The sequence below is a fragment of the Maylandia zebra genome, linkage group LG16 (assembly GCF_041146795.1).
Source record: "Maylandia zebra isolate NMK-2024a linkage group LG16, Mzebra_GT3a, whole genome shotgun sequence".
Classification (NCBI taxonomy): domain Eukaryota; kingdom Metazoa; phylum Chordata; class Actinopteri; order Cichliformes; family Cichlidae; genus Maylandia; species Maylandia zebra.
Window position 1 is genome coordinate 13103329 of NC_135182.1, and position 18388 is coordinate 13121716.

Sequence of the window (18388 nt, forward strand, 5' to 3'; positions counted from 1 at the left end):
AGCAAGCACAAAATAAATATTTACATTAATTTATAAATTTATCTCTAATAAATTATAACCCCATCTCGCACACACATTAAAGTCATAACGAATATAGGTCTGTACAACAGATGCTGTGTGTGTGTGTGTGTGCCTGTGTGTGTGTCCAGAAGGCTTAACGGTGGCTTGTTTGGCATTTACAGCAACCTCCAACTGCACTGACGAGTTTACAGCAATATAGAAAACACTTTGTTGTGATCACTGGAATGTAAGACTAGCCAATAAGTTCGATATCTGAATCCAATCAGCATGGTTTTTGTCCAAAATACAAAACAAAATGAAAAAAAAACAAACAACCAAAACTCCCGGAGCTCCAGTGTGTGATTTTTATGTGACTGATTTCAAAACATTTATGTTTAGATGAAACAAAACTTGCCCCAAACATTATTGATGACCAACCATTACATGCAGAAAACAACTTGTTAATGTGTGGGGAGGGAGCAAAGGTCTAACGTGTTCACTCGTGACATCTTGTCTGCCGGGCTGTTTACTGTAAGTGTGAAAATGTAAAACGTCTGGTTCAGTATTGAACTACTGTCTGTACTTTAACGACTTCTTTGTCAAATCTGTGTCAGCATGCACGTTTCTCCATCTGTTTGCAGAAAAAGAATATGGCACTCTGGCAGTGCTTGACTGCATCTTTCTGGTTTACTCTGTTTGGTGATGTTTGTCCACTAACCCAGGTGCATGACTTGTGTTTCTGAGAGTGGAAGGTGCTCAGCAGCTACACTGCAGGATAAAAAACAAAAACAAAAATCATTCGAAGTCCTCGTCATACTCATATTCATCCAAGTCCAGGTTGCAGTGTGGGGTGGGGATCTCAAAGAAGTGTCTCTTTGTCAGACCCAGCTCACTGGAGATGTGCTGCCCTAAAGGGCTCAGCGGATTTTCATACCTAAACAAAAATACACACAGACAAAACACTCAGTGTCATCAGGGAAAAGATACTTTAACACATTTTAAACCGTCACGAAACAGAAGTCAGAAGTAGTCAGACCAGTTTTTCTTTGCTGTCAGGCCTCCTGTTCTTTCAAATTTAGCAATGTGGGATAAAATTCACAGGCAAAGTTTAGAACAGTGACAGTGAAACTTTGGAAAGAACAGCTGATCAAGCCTCATATTTCCATTCTAAAAACGTCAGAATGCATTCTGACATTGACTGAGGCCAGTCAATTTTCCCCTCCACCTGTTCCTTCTTCACAGCTTCTATACTGGCCTCGACCCATAGAAGTCATTCAAAGTCATTCAAGAATAAAACTGAATTTGACCAACATTTACAGAAACGTTGGAGACATGGTTGATATATATATCTGCCTTCTTTCAGAGAGCTAGATGAAGTTAATGTACCAGGATATCAATATAACAAGCGAGAAATTTGTATTATTTTTCCTTTGATTTAGTTGTAAAGTTTATCAGTTTATTAGCTTTAGGGGTGAGGGTGATTGGATCTTTATTTAGAGAAACAAGTATTCCCATCTAATTCTTAGCAAGAAAGTATATTCCCCAAAAATGTCAAAGTACTTTTTCAGTAACTTGGGTAACAGGAGCACAAGGCATGAACAGAGGTGGAAAAAGTTCATTCCCTTATTTTAAGAGGAAGAAGGATAAAAACAGAAGGTGTCCGGTTCAAAAACAGACTCCCAGGTCCAGGCAGTGGCCACGATCATGACACCCTGCTGGCTGACATTACAATTATCTGCCCTATGCTCAGATCAGTGATGGGACAGGTAGACGCTAGGAGTGGGTTTAGGACTAGACTTTCCCAGAGGAAGAAGAGGAGAACAGCTGAACCCTGGTGGCACCCTCAGTTTCTTACCTGCTCTGGTTAGCAGCCATGCTTTAGATTTAGTCGGTAGTGTTCCTAAAACCGCCACACAACATAGCTGTCAACAGTCTCATTTATCACAAACTCGCTCTCAGGGCGGCATTGAGCCATGACTCCTGAAAACTTAACAACACAGTGCACTCTCACTCATCCTATGACTTTATCTATGCCATCTGTGAATACTTTACAGCACACTTTCACTCTTCACACAGAAAAATGACTTTACTGATAATAATGATGAATTTTAGATTTACATAGTCAAGCTTAAGGTTATGTGCCTGCTGTCCAAAACAACTTTAAGTAATCAGATATATGCTTACTAATAGCCACAGTTCATGTTCCATCTTATGTGAACAGATTACATTAAAGGAACCATCATACAGATGGCATTAATAATACTCAAATAAGGATAAAATAATCAGTAATTGCCTCAAAGGGGAAAAGTTCAAATTAAACTGGAGGCACTACGACTTTCAGCTGCTGTTGTTCAGGCTTGCAAGCAAAATCAATCCCAGTTTTATTCTCATTTTTTGCACCAATGAGAACAAAAAAAACATCCAATTGCAAACAAGGAGGCTAAAGCTACCATATTCCAATTTATCATATTGCATCAGCTATTCATCATCAAACTTCAGAGACCTCTGGTGCCGTCCTAAATGTAAAAGCATTTTGAATTTGTAAGAAGAAAAGAACTTTTTTTTAAGACTACGAGTGGACATGAAAGTGAATCCTTTTTTGTTTTATCTTTGCTTAAGAAAAACTAAATGTTTGAGAAAAACTGAACCTTGGGTTGTAACTGCTGCCATTTCTGGCAGACCTGTGAGTAACATCACACTTACACATCGTTACACTGGTCATTGCCTGCCTCCTCGGTTACCAGTATGTCGTACTCCTCTGCAGCATATTTCTCCCAGTTTGACAGCTCCTGTGCGTCCGTCTCCACGTCCTTAAAAACACGACAAGTTACATGATCCACTGGCAGGAAAACGAGACACGATGCTGTGTCAAATGTGGTGGCATCCAGTCAGAATTCAATCTTGCTCACCCTTATCACAGAGAACGGGTCCTTTTGCTCGTGGTCCAGGTACTTCTCGATGTTGAAGAGCGTGTCAAAGAAGATATGAGCCATCTTGCACCTCTTAAGATCCCGCAGAGTGATCTTACCTGGACGACAAAAATCAGCTACTTCAAATGGAACATTTATGTTTATGATATTAGGTAACTTGTATCTGTCTATATGAGGTTTAGCCTAGGAAGTAGTACTGGTAACCCAGCTACAACATCTACTAAGTCTTTTTACGGTTTGCCTCATCTTGGGGCGGAGGGAGGGATGGGTGTGGTGTTTTGTCCGGAGATTAAAACAGAGTATGGCTTTGGTGACAATATTTCAAACTCTGGCTGCAAATAACGATTTCCCTACTGCTTATTTGGACAATAAATACTTTAAAAGGTAAACTATACTTAATGTTTACTTTCCTGTTTGATTATATTAAATTAAGAAAGAAGAAATCTGAAAACAAAACTTTTTTTAAAAAAAACAATTCAGGTCATAAACTTAATTTCACCTAAGTAAGCTGTGCTGCTTGGTGACTTAAACAAAGTGATGGAGCGAATTTCTATCACACTGTGGATAACACCAGCAGCTGTCTCTCATCTATCAGTGTCCCCTCAGATAATGATCAATGACCTGGCTTCAAAATGTGTGTGCACGCATGCCACTGTGATTGTGGCATGTGTGCAAACTACAATGTGAATGTCTGAGTGTGTATTAATGTAAAACAGGTCTGACCTTCGACCTCAGGCTTGACAAGGTCAAGCATTTGGCAGAGGCAGTCCTCAAAGGGCAGCGGCTCAATAGCCATGGCCTCCAGCTTCTGGCACTGCTCCTCGTAGAAGTACTCCAGCTCATACATGCTGAGCACCCCGTCCCCATCCAGGTCCATACAGCGGAACCAGTACTCTATGCTAATCAGACATAGATAACGTGAAAGAGGAGGGGCCAGACATGAGCGCAGATGAAACCTCTAAGCAAAAGGATGACGCAATCAGTGTGGCTGAGTGTCAAGATACCTGGTGTCAGTCTTCTTGTCTTCCTCAGAGATGAGGAACCAGACGAAATCAGCGTAACTCAGCCGCCCCTCCTTATACACTCGTCTGTCCCTGACGGAAAACACACAAAACTAGTATTAAAGCTGGCAGTGGAGACTAGATAAGACTTTCATCTTTTTAAACTTGATTACATTTACCTTGTTACTGTTCCTGAGAATATTCTCTCAATCATCTTCTGTGAAATGGCTGGAAAACAAATACACAAAGGGGTCACTTCCAATCCACTGTGTTTGGAAGAAATATCTCTTTTCCCTCTTAGGCAACAGCTCCTTCAGTTACTATACAACTTTTTCACAACACATGTAATCCATTCTCACAGTCTGTAAATCCAGACTGGCTAGTGCAGCTCTTTTTTAGCTTGACAATGCTATAAATCCTCTGGTCATCATTTCGACTGTACGGTGTTAGAAATTGTTCCAGACTTGGCGTCATTGGAATCGAGTATATATGCTGCTCTCTTATTGATCTCGTGTCTCATTTCCCCTGCTTCACTCACAGACCATCAACCAAGAACATGTGGTGTGGAGTGTGTGGGGAGGAAGTGTCAAAGACAAATCTTTTTTTCCTGGCTGTGTGTTTGTTTTGTGAGGAGTAAGCCCGGACGGACCCAATAACATTTACAAATGCCTTTTTTTGTTCTATGTAGTTTCAGCCTACTGACTGTGCTGCCACTGGCAGCAAGACTTAAGCAGAGTTCATTTGGTTCTGATGAGGCTGAGCACTCCTCTTCTATCTTCTGTATGCATTTTTACAAAATACATGTTGATGGGACATAAAGAAAAAACTATATTGACCAAACTAATGATTTAAAAAAGGCAGGGGTGTGTTTGTGCACCTTGGTCATTGTGTCCTGCTAAGTCCTTCTGGTCTATGTAGAGGTCGTGATCGGTGTCCAGCTCCCAGAACTTGCAGTAAATAACATAGAAATGTTCGTAGGAGAAGAACTCTGTCAGCTGGTTCACATCCTCTTCTTGCTCCAGCAGCGCCACGTTCTACCCAGCAGAAAGTAGAAAAATCTCTCATTATGATTATAGACCAGTTACTATTGAAAATGATTCTTTTAACAGTTTATAAAGTCCCATCCCCCAAAAATTGAAGTTAATATGCATTTCCATATTGATGTGATTTCATTATTATTTTTTGAAAAGAGAAAAAAAACATATTAGATGTTTTAGAGTCCAAAAAAATTGAGAGAAATGGTTATTATACATCTGTTTAAATTTAAAAAAAAAAAAAAGCAGAGTATGTGAATAAATACCTGGAGAAAGTTACTCTTCCTGAGCTCAGAACATGTTATTTTCCCCGTCCATGACCGGTTCACATTGTAAAATACCCTCTGAATCACCTGAAAAACAATGGACAGTCTTATCTTTGAGATAATGCCATTTCCGTGTTTCACTACAAAGTGCAGTGGTGTATAATTAAGGCATACCGTTGTGATGTATCGCGAGTGAAAGTCTGGTGCCTCTTTTAGAAAGGCCAGGCCCGGGTGTGAGTTCACTACATCCTGGGAACATAAAGAACAAACCAGCTCACTTTGATGTTACTCTGCTTGATTTATAAAGCCAAACAAAAACAAAATAAACAAACAACCAAGCGATAAAGATCACTCCGATGACACGCTATGCCTTCTGCACTAACAAAAAGATACGCTCAGTTAAATTCTGCAGTTATTTCCAGGCACCAGCTAAATGACAGACAACATCTGTCTTTCTTTACAGGTATACAAAGCACATGACTTTCAAAGAAGGAATGAAAATGAACAAAACTGATTCACACATCAGTAGCTGCCAGTGTTTATAGTTTCTAAACAGTGCTATGTAAAGAAATTCTCCTTTTTAGGAAATCAGAATTTTCTTTGATTTACAAATTTTTTAAAATTCTCGTCCAACTTGTTTTGGGATGAGCTTGAGCCCTTTTTAACTGACAACAAAGTGTTAGGAAGGCCAAAAAGAATATGTTTACTGAGTGACCTTCTCTCCTTTCTAACGCCATAAAGTCACAGTGAGGGTGCTGCATTTCAAGTGAACACTGCAGCTATATTCTTGCCGTGAAACTCCCTCATGTCGCTTCTTTATTCTACTCCCCATCTTTCTACTGGAGGAAAGAATTGTTGACATAAATGTGAAGGCGGCAATGAAATTAAAAGGCCTTATTTTCAGGGCAGTCGTCGTGCCTCTTTGACTCTTACTGTGAGAAATTAAATCATAGAGAAACACATAAATCACAGGGCACAGGAAACAGGCGGGGACAGTCAAATCTACTCCACTGCAATCCGCCTTTCATTCATCAAAACAGTCAAAGGCGATTCGCTGAGTGGAACCACACAAATTAAACGGCGTGAGCCACAAGGCATCTCTGGTGGTATGCTAACGGGCGTTCAGCTCAGATCGCCACTTCTGCCAGCATGAAAATGAATCAGGTGTAGGGTGGGGCGTGTGTGGCACACCAACAGCTTGTCAGCTGGGATGCGAATACAAATAGCCGCCACAGCAGGTCCACATGGTAAGAATTTCCAAACAGTCAATTAAACCTCTCGTTTGAGGACAATAAATGAACCATAAGTCCAGGTTTTTGTGACTATTTTAGTACCATAATGCATTTATAACATGAGCCACATTTTCATCTCTATCAGGAGACTCTTCTCTCATAACACTATATTCCAAGCTTACAGTAAGGTGGCTGAATTAGTCCTCCGCCACATGAAAAAGCACAGTCTCAGCAGGGCAGTCTAAAAACATACGTCCAGTTTGCACCACCCAAGCCAATGCTATTTTGCCATCCCACACTGCCAAATCCAGCCCTCTCCCTGGGTGTGCTACAGCCAGTACCTGCAGGAATGGAATAAAGTCATCTTGTTCCAGGTAATTACAGCCAGGCTTGGCCAAGAGGTGCACAAATTTAGAAGCGTCATCATGACAGGTCAGCAGAGTTCTGGAGGAGAAAAGAGAGAACAGATGGTTACAAGGTTACTCCCACTTTGGCTGTTAAGTTGCCTCTGTCTGTTTTATCATTCCTTCAAAAGCATAAGTTTGACAATGTTGTACTAAAAAGTGCTTATGTGAAAGTATAATACATTCTGAAATTAAGATTCTGTATCGCTGCTGGGTGATTATAAGCATGGAGTGTTATGGTAGCAACTCAAAAATAATGGGAGTGTCTGTTGTGGCCTCTTCTAAGAATGGCTCAGTCATGAGCTAAAGTCAAAGGGCAAGTCTGTCCAGTTCTCTGGAGGCTTAAGATATTAATACAAGAGCATGCCTATTGCACACAACCACATTCAGTGCAAATCACCAGTATAAAAGCCCCTTGGTATTCCTTTCAGTTTCACGTAGAAAGACACTGAAAGGATGTTTTCATTTATACACTGTATGTATACAGAGGGTCTTTCCCCTTGTGATGTTTATGAGGGCAAAGATTTTTGTTTAGGAATGAAAAGGAAAATGCAATAACAGCAGAGATAATAGCAGTGTATGTTATTCCCAGCGAGTGGTCATCATTGTTCAAAGGAGATTGTTTAAGCCATTTGGCTGTGAGTGAATGCACCAGTGGTCTAGTGACAATAAGAGAAGCTATTGTCTTACTTTCTCCACATAGCCACAAACTTGTGAACGGACACGAAGCCCGTCCTGTCGCCTCCAGCTGAGCAGAACAATGGCACTTTCCAGTAGAGGGGACACTCACAGGCCTATGGAGACAAGGTGGCAGAAGAAACGGGGTAGTGTGTGATCAGGATTTAGAGAAGATAGAGGAGAAAGATTAAATAGAAATGCAAACTCCACAAAACACATGTGACCATTAATGCAGAAATGAATAGTGAAAAGACATCAGAATCAGAATGAGTGTTTCACGGTTTAAAGACTTCCCAGAGGAAACCTAGCTGTCATTGCTCTCTTTACTCAGGTTCCCCTCTGACCATCACCAACCTTCTTCAAGGTCACGGAAATAATATTTTTCCAGGAGGTTTTAAACATCAGCAAACATTCGTACAGTCAGGAGCTAAATGGCACTAATGAAAATAATTTGCTGTGTGGCAGCTCCATGCTACAAATTATCTACTCACCTTGGCAACCTGCCCCATATCCTCAATGGTGGCTCTTTCATTTGGGAATTGGGAAAATATTTTCTCAATTTTGGAAATGAGGCCGTCAATGTTAAGGTTGGCTTGGGGACGGCCCTGTGGGAAGTAAAACTTGGGAATGCTTTCACTCAGTGCTGTGGTGACTGGCTCCTCCGTCCTCACCTGAGCCTGGGATGAACACAGAGAAACAAGCAGTTAGCGGCTGATGCTAGCAAAGGCTAAGACCACTCAGCTCAAGTATTCCAGCATGAGCTCGAGGCTCGTCTGAACACAAACTCTACACATTGCTGGCATTCATGTAACTATACCTCTCAGCAGCCCAAAGGCCATCAGGGAAGGGTTGTGACTACTCAGCAATCACAATTATTCATGTGATTGACATTTTGCTCCAATACAAATTCACTAAAAGATAAATAATATCTACCAGTGTTTGTAACTTATAATCATTTATTTATGAAACAGTGTCAAAAGGATTTAAGAATTTAGGGCTTTAGACTGGATATAGAAATCTGCAGATAGTAGAAGTCTATAGTCATGATGTGGACAACTTGTGCTACATTAGTCAAATGATTGGTCTAAAGGGTGTTTTGTTTGAAATCTTAATGGAGAATGAGCAGTTTGTACTGAATAATGATTACAGGCTACCTGTGGCCAACTACAATAGGGTATTATACTAAATTTAGTCTTGCAATCTTTGTGCACTGTGATTCAGATGTAAACATGGTGACTTAAAACAACAAGTGTGTTTTAATAAGTCATTTTAAAACTGCTCTACTTTTGTTTCCACTTAAGGAAAACACAGAATTTCAAGATTTTATCTTAAATGTTAGGATCCATGTAAAGAGAAGTGAAAAAAATAATTGCAAGATTTTACTACAAGCTTCCTAATAAATGCATGTAAATGGAGAGGCACACTATCAAACATGGTTCATGGCAGATGTTATGGATGGCTCTTTCAAGTACCCAAGTAAATCACGAGTGACAGTGTTATCACTTAAACGAGTGCTGTTCGTCTACGGCCACTATGGTTGTCTTTAGTGGAGGGAAACACAGCTGAGGAACTAAATGAGTTTCGGACTGCAATGTTATGAATGTGTGCCTCAAAAGGAGAGCAACAGCTTTTTAAAAACAGAAAAATGAAAGCCTGCCTTTTTTATTTGTTTTTGTTTTAGCTGTGGGTATTTTTCTTCTTTATTATTGACTGTGATCTATTTTATTCTGTTCTACGAAGCACTTTAGAGTTATGTCTTGAAAAAAATGTTATACAAATAAAGTTTATTTGTTTTATTGGCAGGATATTATAGGCAAGAAACAAAACTGAAACAGGATTAAGTCAGGGATATACTCTGAACACAGCAGAGGCTAGTGGCTTGAAATGAATGTATTCACCTTCGATGCTTGTGTTTGTGCAGTTTCCTAAGTGATATAAAAACCTGCCTTTATGTTGGAGCTTGCATACGTCTGTGTCTGTTATTATTACTATGATCCCAGGCAGAAAACATAATTTTTTTATTGTCAGAGCTTGGTTGCTTGTGCTGTATAATATTATTTTGTTCATTTATGCTTTGTTTAACCATGAAAACATGTGTTTCCTGACTGTGGAAAATAACATATTCTCTATTCTAACAATGGAGACATAATATTATGTCCAGGAATGTCACAGTGAATCCAACTGACCACACCAACAGAGCATAGCTGGCATATTAGGAAGATATCAAACTCACTGATAAAAATGACCACTGTGTCACTCACACGGTGCTATGAGCCTTACACATAAAAAGACAACGCGCTCAGTGCCAAATGAGTTGTTATGCTGCACTTATCACTATGCAGACTTTAAAAGACGTACAAATTACCTTGTAAAATCATCACTAGGAACTTGAATGACTGTGTAAACATTAGACTACTTCTTATTGTTGCTATTTTATTGCCATTTTATTATTGTTGTAATTTTAATGTTTGTTTGAAACAGGTCTCTCTTGTAAATGAGACAGTGAGTCTCAATGGGACTACCTGTATAAATAAAGGTTACATTTAAAAAACAAAACAAAAACCCAGTTACTAAATACAGCCTGAGCAGACTATACTTTGCTCTCAATCGTCATTCTCAAAGACTATTCAAATGAGTCAACAATGCTCTAACCGAATCATTTTGTGAGGCCTCTAATAACTACATAAACACACCCACACTTTGCTCAGTTAAGACACCAAAAATAACATCTTGCTGTTTCTTTTGGTCAAACATGTATTCTACCCAAAGTTTATTAGACTAAGTCTCCATGTAACATCATGACTGTAACAATAAAACATTCAACAATAGCTTAGAAAGGCCTTAAATTACAGATCTAAACATAACAGGATGGTAAATCTTTCCTTGCCGGCTTCTACTTATATGACTGTTAGTACTGTCTGAAAATGTTTTGTTGTACTCTAATAAATGATGAATGCTGCTGATCCTCCGCTCTTGTCAACTGTGTTGGTGTGAGCCATGGCTATAAAAGGACATAAACATCTCCCGTTGCCCTGCCCCGCACTGTCCCCTCTTTCTCTCACTTCATGCTAACCGCTAGCAAAGCTCTTGAGCACAACTGCTAAGCCACATGACATTTTACATATTCCCCATGATGTGGTCTGAAAGAGGACAGAGAGGCAGCTGTGCATAACATACCACAAAAGATGAAACACCATCCAGTACGCTTAAATTTCCTACATCTCCGTACAAATGAAGAATACCTTCATTAACAAAAAGAAGAACCGATTGCACAACAATATTTCACATGACACAGCTGTGCGTGAAAGCAAAGTTTACAATATGCCCAGAAAAAGACTTAACTACTACTTTGCCTTTATTTGCCTAATCCGTTATTGTACTTTAATTAGTAATTGTGCTACAGTGACATCTGAATACCAAGAAAGTAAGCCCATAAATACCAGTCAACATTAATAGACCTGTCCCCTCACTGAAAGGCCAGCAAAGCCTGTTTGACACAGCATACACTCACACAAACACCTGCCTGTCCTTGCTGGAAGGCTCTCAGCCTCTTCTTAAACCGAGAGGGCAGAACAAAGTCACATCCACGTGCCAGCAGAGCCAGCTCCTTCCTCAGGTCAGGGTCCTGACGCAGGGATAGCTCCTTCATCCTCATCCTCGCTCCACACAGGACGAGGAACACATAAACATAAACAACACTCAATCCAGCGTTATCCCCTTGACCATGCAGTCACCACTGTAAGTTAAAAGGCAGTGGAAGCAGTGAAGCTTCTCTGTGCGTATGTCCCTGTGGTTGTCCTCCGTTTGAGTGAGAGCCACTTAATGCATGAGAGCAGCTGCTACTGTGACTCTCTCTCCCATTCCAGATCTGGTCTCACAATTTCAGCTCAGCCTGCTGCTCTGTCCCAGCCTCTACCCAACATGCACACGCACACACACAGACGCAGCAGTGTCAGGGAGCCCTTGCCTCAAAGCTGCTGGGGAGATAAGGAAGAACTGGGTGCATGTGTGTGGGAGTCACCTAGTGTATGTGTGGGATGGGAGGGGGTTCAATGGATCTGCCCTTTCCAGTTTGCATTCCTGAGTCCTCATTGAAGGTTATGTAAAGAGACAGACCTGTTGTTGCAGCTAGCAGTCGCCAGAGTTCAACTACAGGATGGATCTCCATATGACAATGTCACACTGTTCAAGCTAAATGGTTTTCCTTCTGAAAGCTTCCACAAAACAAAAAACTTGGGAAACTGACCCCCTTATTCTTTAAAAGGCATCAGGGTGCTAATGAGAAAATTCAGAATAAACCCCTGAAGTGATGGAATATAATGAAAGCTGCATATTACTTCTACTGTCACTAAATTTGCCTCCAAGCATAGATCACAAAAAGAGATTGAGCCAGAACAAGCTACTGATGCATGGGTATGTAAAGTAAATAAGAAGGGTATTTACTATTTAATGACAGAAAACAAGGGTCCACTCATCAGATCATATCTAGACAGCCATACATTTTCCCCATACGTTCTGCATGCTGTCTTCTGGTGGTTTTTGTTTTGCCTTCCCTTCGCAAGCTTAGGCTGCCAGCCATTCCACATCTTATTATAGTTGATGGGCAACAGAGCGAGGCAACGGGACATGCCAAATTCAAAGACTGATGACCGAACCAGTCCGTGCCTATTAAAAGCACCACCAAGCACTGTTTGGGCAATCCAAGAAACTAGATCTGGAAAAACATGAGTGTATCTTTAGTCCTCAAACAAACATCTACTTCCGATTGCTGTTATCCTGAAATGACGGCAATTACATCAATTCTCCATAAACGCACTGATCTAACAGCTGTAGAGTTGCGTTGACTGCAGAGATTGTAGACAGGGCAAAGCCCAACGCCTAAACACCTTCTCATGCAAGTAGCTAATCAAACAGAAATGTCATAGAAATGTCTGCATCAGAAGACTATGTAAATAAACCTGTATCTGTTAATGGCATTGTCCATAGAAACTAAAAGCACACCCACTGTATTTTTAGATGACAGGACTCCACAGTTTTCCACTGGTTTCTGCTCAGTCCCAGTCCCTGGCGTCTTCCCTACAGGATGCTGCTGCTGCTTGATAAGCTGTTTGTATACATTCATTTCACATCAGCTGCCTTTTGCTGATGCTCTCAATACAAATGAAACGTAGAAAGGAAAGCACAACCAAAAGAAACAAAACAAAAACACCCCAACAAACCCTTGACCAGATTCAAGCTTGAACTCTCATCTACTGTTCAGTCTATTTTTGCATAAGCAAACAAAATGTGAAGTCTGTTCCATACACAGAGCCATCACAACACAGCAGGGATAACAATGTGTTGTTTTACACATGTAAAAATAACCCCATGGGTGTGAGAAGTGATGGTGCACAGGTTCTGTATAAAGTTTGTGCTTTTTAATTAACCAGATAAGACGAGCTCCAGCAGGCGCTATAACAAACTAAATCATCTTAGGGCCACTCCAGGAAAGTTGTCTGAACAGCACCTTGAGAGGCAACTATCTTACAGACAAGCTGCTAAACATCCCCGGGCTGATGGGTCACTTAGTAAACAGAAAAGCAGGAAAACTCAAGCTGACCCCATAATGTGTCCAATCTCTAAACTGTGAAATCTGATTTGTACACAACAATATGTTAAGTCATGTTGACTTAACCGAATTACAGATGAGATTATGAAACACACTGTTCACTGTTAGAGACCTCTGGCAGATCTACGTGTTAGCATTTCAAGCACTCAGATGGCAAGATGAAGGTGGATTTTAGATGGGCTTCAGCAGACTCATACTCTACAACTATGATATTCAAGAGACCAAACCCACCAATCCTATCTGACAGTGACATGATTTCTACATCCAATCAGTGGCGACTTAAACCATCACAACCCTTTGGTAGAGCCACAGCTTGTTCACAGAATGAGAACAAAGCCAGTGTTGCAGTGAAATCCAGAAAGCTCTAACTCAAATCCCCACAACTGGGATTTGAGTTAGACCATCTATGATGGGGATTTGGGATACATGTGAATATTTGTCAGACATTCAACTGAGTAACTGATAACACAGTGGTCACAGACAGAACATGATGTGAGTAACAAATGTCATAGCAGTCTAACCTAGATATTTGAATGAAAATCAATGTAACCAATATGAACAAGAAGTAGAGCAAAGGAAGAAGCTGTAGCTGAGACACAGGCACACCGGTACTTGTATAACAGCACTGCAGTCTGTTTGTTTAAAGATTAGGCTGTAAAGGAAGTTTGTAAAGTTTTTTTCTTCTATTGGCACCATAAGATATTTAAGCAGGATGATAAAATGTTGATGTACCGTACTTTTTTGACATTAATGGCATAACTAGGTAATAGGAATTAATATGTCAAACAATTACACTTTTTATCAAGATATTCAAATCTCATGAAAGTAGGAGATGCCACCACTGAAGAAATATGCTTTCAATGCATCCTGTAGTTTTACAGAAAGCTCACAGTACTAGTTAAAAACAACATTTGCTATTGTACAACGTTGACGCACAAATGACTGAGACTCCAAAATAATAGCACTTGCGGGAAACACTTTAACACCTGGTGCTCTCTGACAGGTCAGACAACTGATAACGTGACCCCAGACCCCCTGCTTCAAATAGCTTCTATGTTGCTGAGTGCAACCAAGCATGTTTTAAAAAGATGTCTTAAGAAATGCACGATATACCAAATGCAGATGCGGAGAACAGAAAAAAAAGTGAAACCCTCAAATGCAATGTGCTCTCACTGCCCTATATTTCAATAACTCACTGTTTGACCAATTGGACTCCTAACACTGAAGTGATTTTACGTGTTGAGCTACACAGCAGCTCTGAAAGCCAAGCATTCACGGGAGAGCTGATATTTACTGTACATAGTGTAAATAAAAGACCTGCGACTACATATCCTGACAATGAGCAGCATCTAATGGAAGCAGTTTCAAAGGAAATTACGCAGAAGATGAATGTGCTGCCACACCTCATCTCACTGGCAGAGTTCTGGGTATCTAATGCCAGCACAAGGGAACCAAGGCTATCTATATCAGTGTCTGATGTCAAAGTCAGACCAGCTGTTCCAGGCTGCATCAGTGTGACATAAATCGAATTTTTTAGTAATCCTTTGAAGAATGCATCTGTATGCAGGAATTCATTTTGTTGTCTTAAAATAGAAGTATTGCATTTATTCACCCTCACAATCCCTCTAATATTGAGTGACACAGTGTGGCCACATGCCATGACACATCACAACAGAATATACAAACTGCCCAGCAGTTGCCTTATAACTGATTGATCAGCGGAGAGAGGGCATTAGCGGGCAAATTTCACAGTGGTGTGTGAGAGTGCGTGTGTGTGTGTGTATGTATGCAAATATCCAAAAGTTTAGATTCAACCCTCCAACTGTTCAAATGATTAAGGCTCAAGATAAAGAACAGAAACAAAGAAAGCCCCTGATAGACAGTTAAAGATAATCGATTACTCTAGTTTCAAAGAGTGACTCTACAATCCACACTTCCTCTTGTGGTCAGGCTATTAAATAATCAACTATAGCTATGAAGAATGAGGTTTTACCTCAACCCCAAAATTTATAATAGATAAAACTGATGGACATTTAATTAGTTAATTTCATTTTATTGTCCTCTATTGAAATACGCTGTTTATCTGTGCCTATAAGGCTGTGCAGTAAGTTGTAAGACCATAGTTAAGCATAGTTATTTATTTTATAACATACTACCACTAGTGCTACAACTGGTCCTGCTAGTCATGTTTCTAATATATAAACATGTAAGTTGAAACAAACATTAGATCTCATTCTCCTGCTCTGTTATTTTACATGTCTACTTGAAGATCTCCTCATGCACCTCTTTAGCATGTCACTAACATGTAGGAGGTGGGGTCCTGAGGACCGTATGCCTCCAGCTGTCTCAGGCTGTCTCACTGTCATCACATGCACTAATGTCCACAATCTATCACTACTCTAGGCTTTCACGTTGCACTTCTCATCCTAACAGATTATGAGTCCTTGAGCAGATATACAAAATATTTACGGGCAGCTAACTATTTTGTGTAGATTGTTTTTAGGCCATAATCTAAACAATCCAAAGCAAAGCACCTTGGACCCAGCACAGTAAGAAGTACAGCACACAGACTGAAAGAAGTAACCAGAGCGCCAGGGACAGGCTAGGTTCAGACACTCCCACTTCTCATACCACACTAATTCATGGGTGAGGCCTGAACATTTGGAAAGTATTTGACTAATAATCACTACATACGCCTACAGACAAGAAGGCTCCACTGTGACTGGGTAGAGTGGACAGCCTCTAAATGTCTTTGATGCTGTAGGTCACTCAGCATCCTCTTGTGGCCAGTGAGAGCAAACAGAGATCCCAGAACATACAAGTAAGGGAAACTTGACAATTAAATCAGTGTTAATACAGAATTTAAAAAAGAATTACAAAAAAAACATTGCAAAGACAGATGTTAAGCAAATATAAGTGAAATCCACACTATGTCCATTTAGAAGTAGCATTAAACGGGACATGTATGCTTTGTATGACAAAGCTCAACTTATGACTAAAACAGAATTTTTTTTTTAGATTGGAAAAAAGTAACTAGGAGGAGGATAACATTAACGTTTACAAACTTTTCATGTGAGATATTTCGATGCTAAAGTAAATTATCAGTGGCAGAAGCCAATGTTTATCTAGTGTGTTGCATCAGTGTTGCACTGGTTAAAAGTTGTTTTAGATCTTGTTTAATAAAGTGTGATGAAGAGGGAAGTTTCTTTTTTCTCCCTTGTTTCCATGTTGCAAAAAGGAAAACTAAACAATAACAACAACAAAAAAGGCCCCAAAAACTCTACCACTTTTGGCTAAATTAGCATTTTTAACACTGACCCAGAATTTCAAGCTCAGACATGTCCTTTTTGCAAGTACATTAAGTTTTTACGTCATTCATTTAACTCACAATAGCATAGCAGTTGTTCGGGTCATTACTGACTGGAAAATCAACAGTTTATGATTTCAGCTAGTTTAATTAATTAGAGTTTAATGAGCCAGATAAACATTATTTGATCCTAAAATGGTCAGAAATAACAAGAAAACCCATAGTTTTCTATCAAATAAGGTGACACATAGAGACTGCATTTCCTGTTCCACATCATACTCGCTTTGCTGCTGCCCCACCAAAAGGCCCATTCTGTGCCACGAAAACCTTGGTTTAAATGTGCAAATATGGATTTAATTTCAGGTTACTGTATGGATTGCACAATACTAAAAAGATATGCAGATAAACTGCCAGTTAAACATACAAATAAGTGCATTAAAACTATAAAGATAAACTTACCAGACTGATAAGCTGTTGTGTAAAAAAATGCCAAGCCAGGATTGCTTTATAGTTGGCTTACCAGAAAGCAAAGAGAGGTTCCCCTTTCGACTTTTAAATACATGTTTACTATCGGTATGCAAAGAGTTTAAAATATTCAAATCATTGTGCAACACACCCTCAAGTACCTCAAGGTGGTTTCAGGAAGAAAAAGAACAGGGTGGCACACCTTGTTTTTCATACTAGTAAATCAAAAACTGTCTGCAGTGTAATGCCTTTAGGATAAAAAAACAAAACAAAAAAACGGACTAACAGCTGGCACAATGCAGAACTCCTTGTTTAGTGGATCTTAGTATGTTTGTGGATTTTTTCCTGTGGCACCTTAAGACCTTTTGGCTAAATTTTTCAACAATTAGTTAAATGCTTACTAAAAAACATGGAAAATATTTTTTGGAGTTATTGTTCGAATACACAGTTTACCTTCTTTGTGCTGAGAGATCTCCGTAGTACTCTTCCACTTGGTCCAGTCATTCTGGTGTTACTGCTACTTCGGGAAGGCAGGGTACTGGTAGATGGGGTGCCGAAAGGTGTACTTAAGGGAGCAGGCCTCTTCTCTGCCAGGTTCTTCTGTGATGCCACATTGTTGTTTTCATTGAAGCTTAACGACCTTTTATCAGGAACGTCCCCAGTACCTAATTCAATAGGCTGTCCACTTTTGATTAGATCAAGATAATTTTTGAGTATTGACTGAGTTGTAGGATCACTCAACCAGTTGAGAAATAGCTCGTCTACTTTCATTTTAAGAACCGGCTGGAGAACTTGTGGTGACGGCATTTTGGGCAATGTCGTCTAAAGCTTCCTCTGATGACCGTACCTGCGAAGAATTAAAAGCATCTTTAAACTCACACCACCAATATCTGCCTCCCACACAACGTCCATAGATGACACGAAACTGTCAGAGCAGCGGCGCTGAGTAGGTCACTGAGCAAAAAAACATGACACGAGCAGTAGCCCTTGCTTTGAGTACAAACCAACACTCACTCATGTTATTGAAATTTAGCGCGAAGCGTCAATGCTTTAGCCCATAGGCGAAAGTGGAAAACCCATATGACTTCAATAATGTTTCCAGCCAATTTTAATCCACCACACGTCAAAAACGGCTGCATAAAGTAAACATTTCAAAAGCTTCTGTTAATTAAACCTATCCTTCTATGGAAGAACGGGGACTACAACAGGTTTAGCTACTATAGCTTTAGCAGCTAGCGCCAACTAGCCAATAAATGCACCCACCTTGCCGTGAATGGACAGCAATGCAAAACACGTTAATATGACTCTACATTTCCTTCATAAGCGATGATACTCAGCGTACGTTCGGCTAACAGTCAAAAATAAAAGCACCATCGAAAATCCGGTGACATTCATTTCACTGGGAGAAAACACAGCAGACAGGAACAACTTTTCAGGCTCTCGTTCCCCTGGTAACCACACAG

The 18388-nt window shown here is 40.0% G+C and overlaps 1 protein-coding gene across 3 annotated transcripts; it reads right to left on the reverse strand.

The window, feature by feature from the left end:
- Nucleotides 1-351: 351 nt before the first annotated feature.
- On the reverse strand, nucleotides 352-18359 carry ppp2r3b (protein phosphatase 2, regulatory subunit B'', beta). 3 transcript variants are annotated; one of them, XM_076874726.1, is made up of 15 exons: nucleotides 18189-18359; nucleotides 17379-17772; nucleotides 8037-8222; nucleotides 7558-7661; nucleotides 6805-6907; nucleotides 5406-5480; nucleotides 5232-5318; nucleotides 4809-4965; nucleotides 4111-4159; nucleotides 3935-4024; nucleotides 3654-3829; nucleotides 2910-3028; nucleotides 2704-2810; nucleotides 1856-1900; nucleotides 798-934 (listed from the first exon to the last, which is right to left on the reverse strand). In XM_076874726.1, the coding sequence occupies exons 2-14, from the start codon at nucleotides 17730-17732 to the stop codon at nucleotides 1885-1887; spliced, it is 1623 nt and encodes a 540-aa protein (XP_076730841.1). In that variant the 5' UTR covers nucleotides 17733-17772; nucleotides 18189-18359; the 3' UTR covers nucleotides 798-934; nucleotides 1856-1884. The 3 variants fall into 3 exon arrangements, with proteins under 3 accessions (XP_004568005.2, XP_004568006.2, XP_076730841.1); XM_004567948.5 differs by lacking the exon at nucleotides 1856-1900 and having other exon boundaries at nucleotides 352-934; nucleotides 18189-18357; XM_004567949.6 differs by lacking the exons at nucleotides 1856-1900; nucleotides 17379-17772; nucleotides 18189-18359 and adding an exon at nucleotides 11069-11509 and having other exon boundaries at nucleotides 352-934.
- Between the last annotated feature and the right edge of the window lie 29 nt (nucleotides 18360-18388).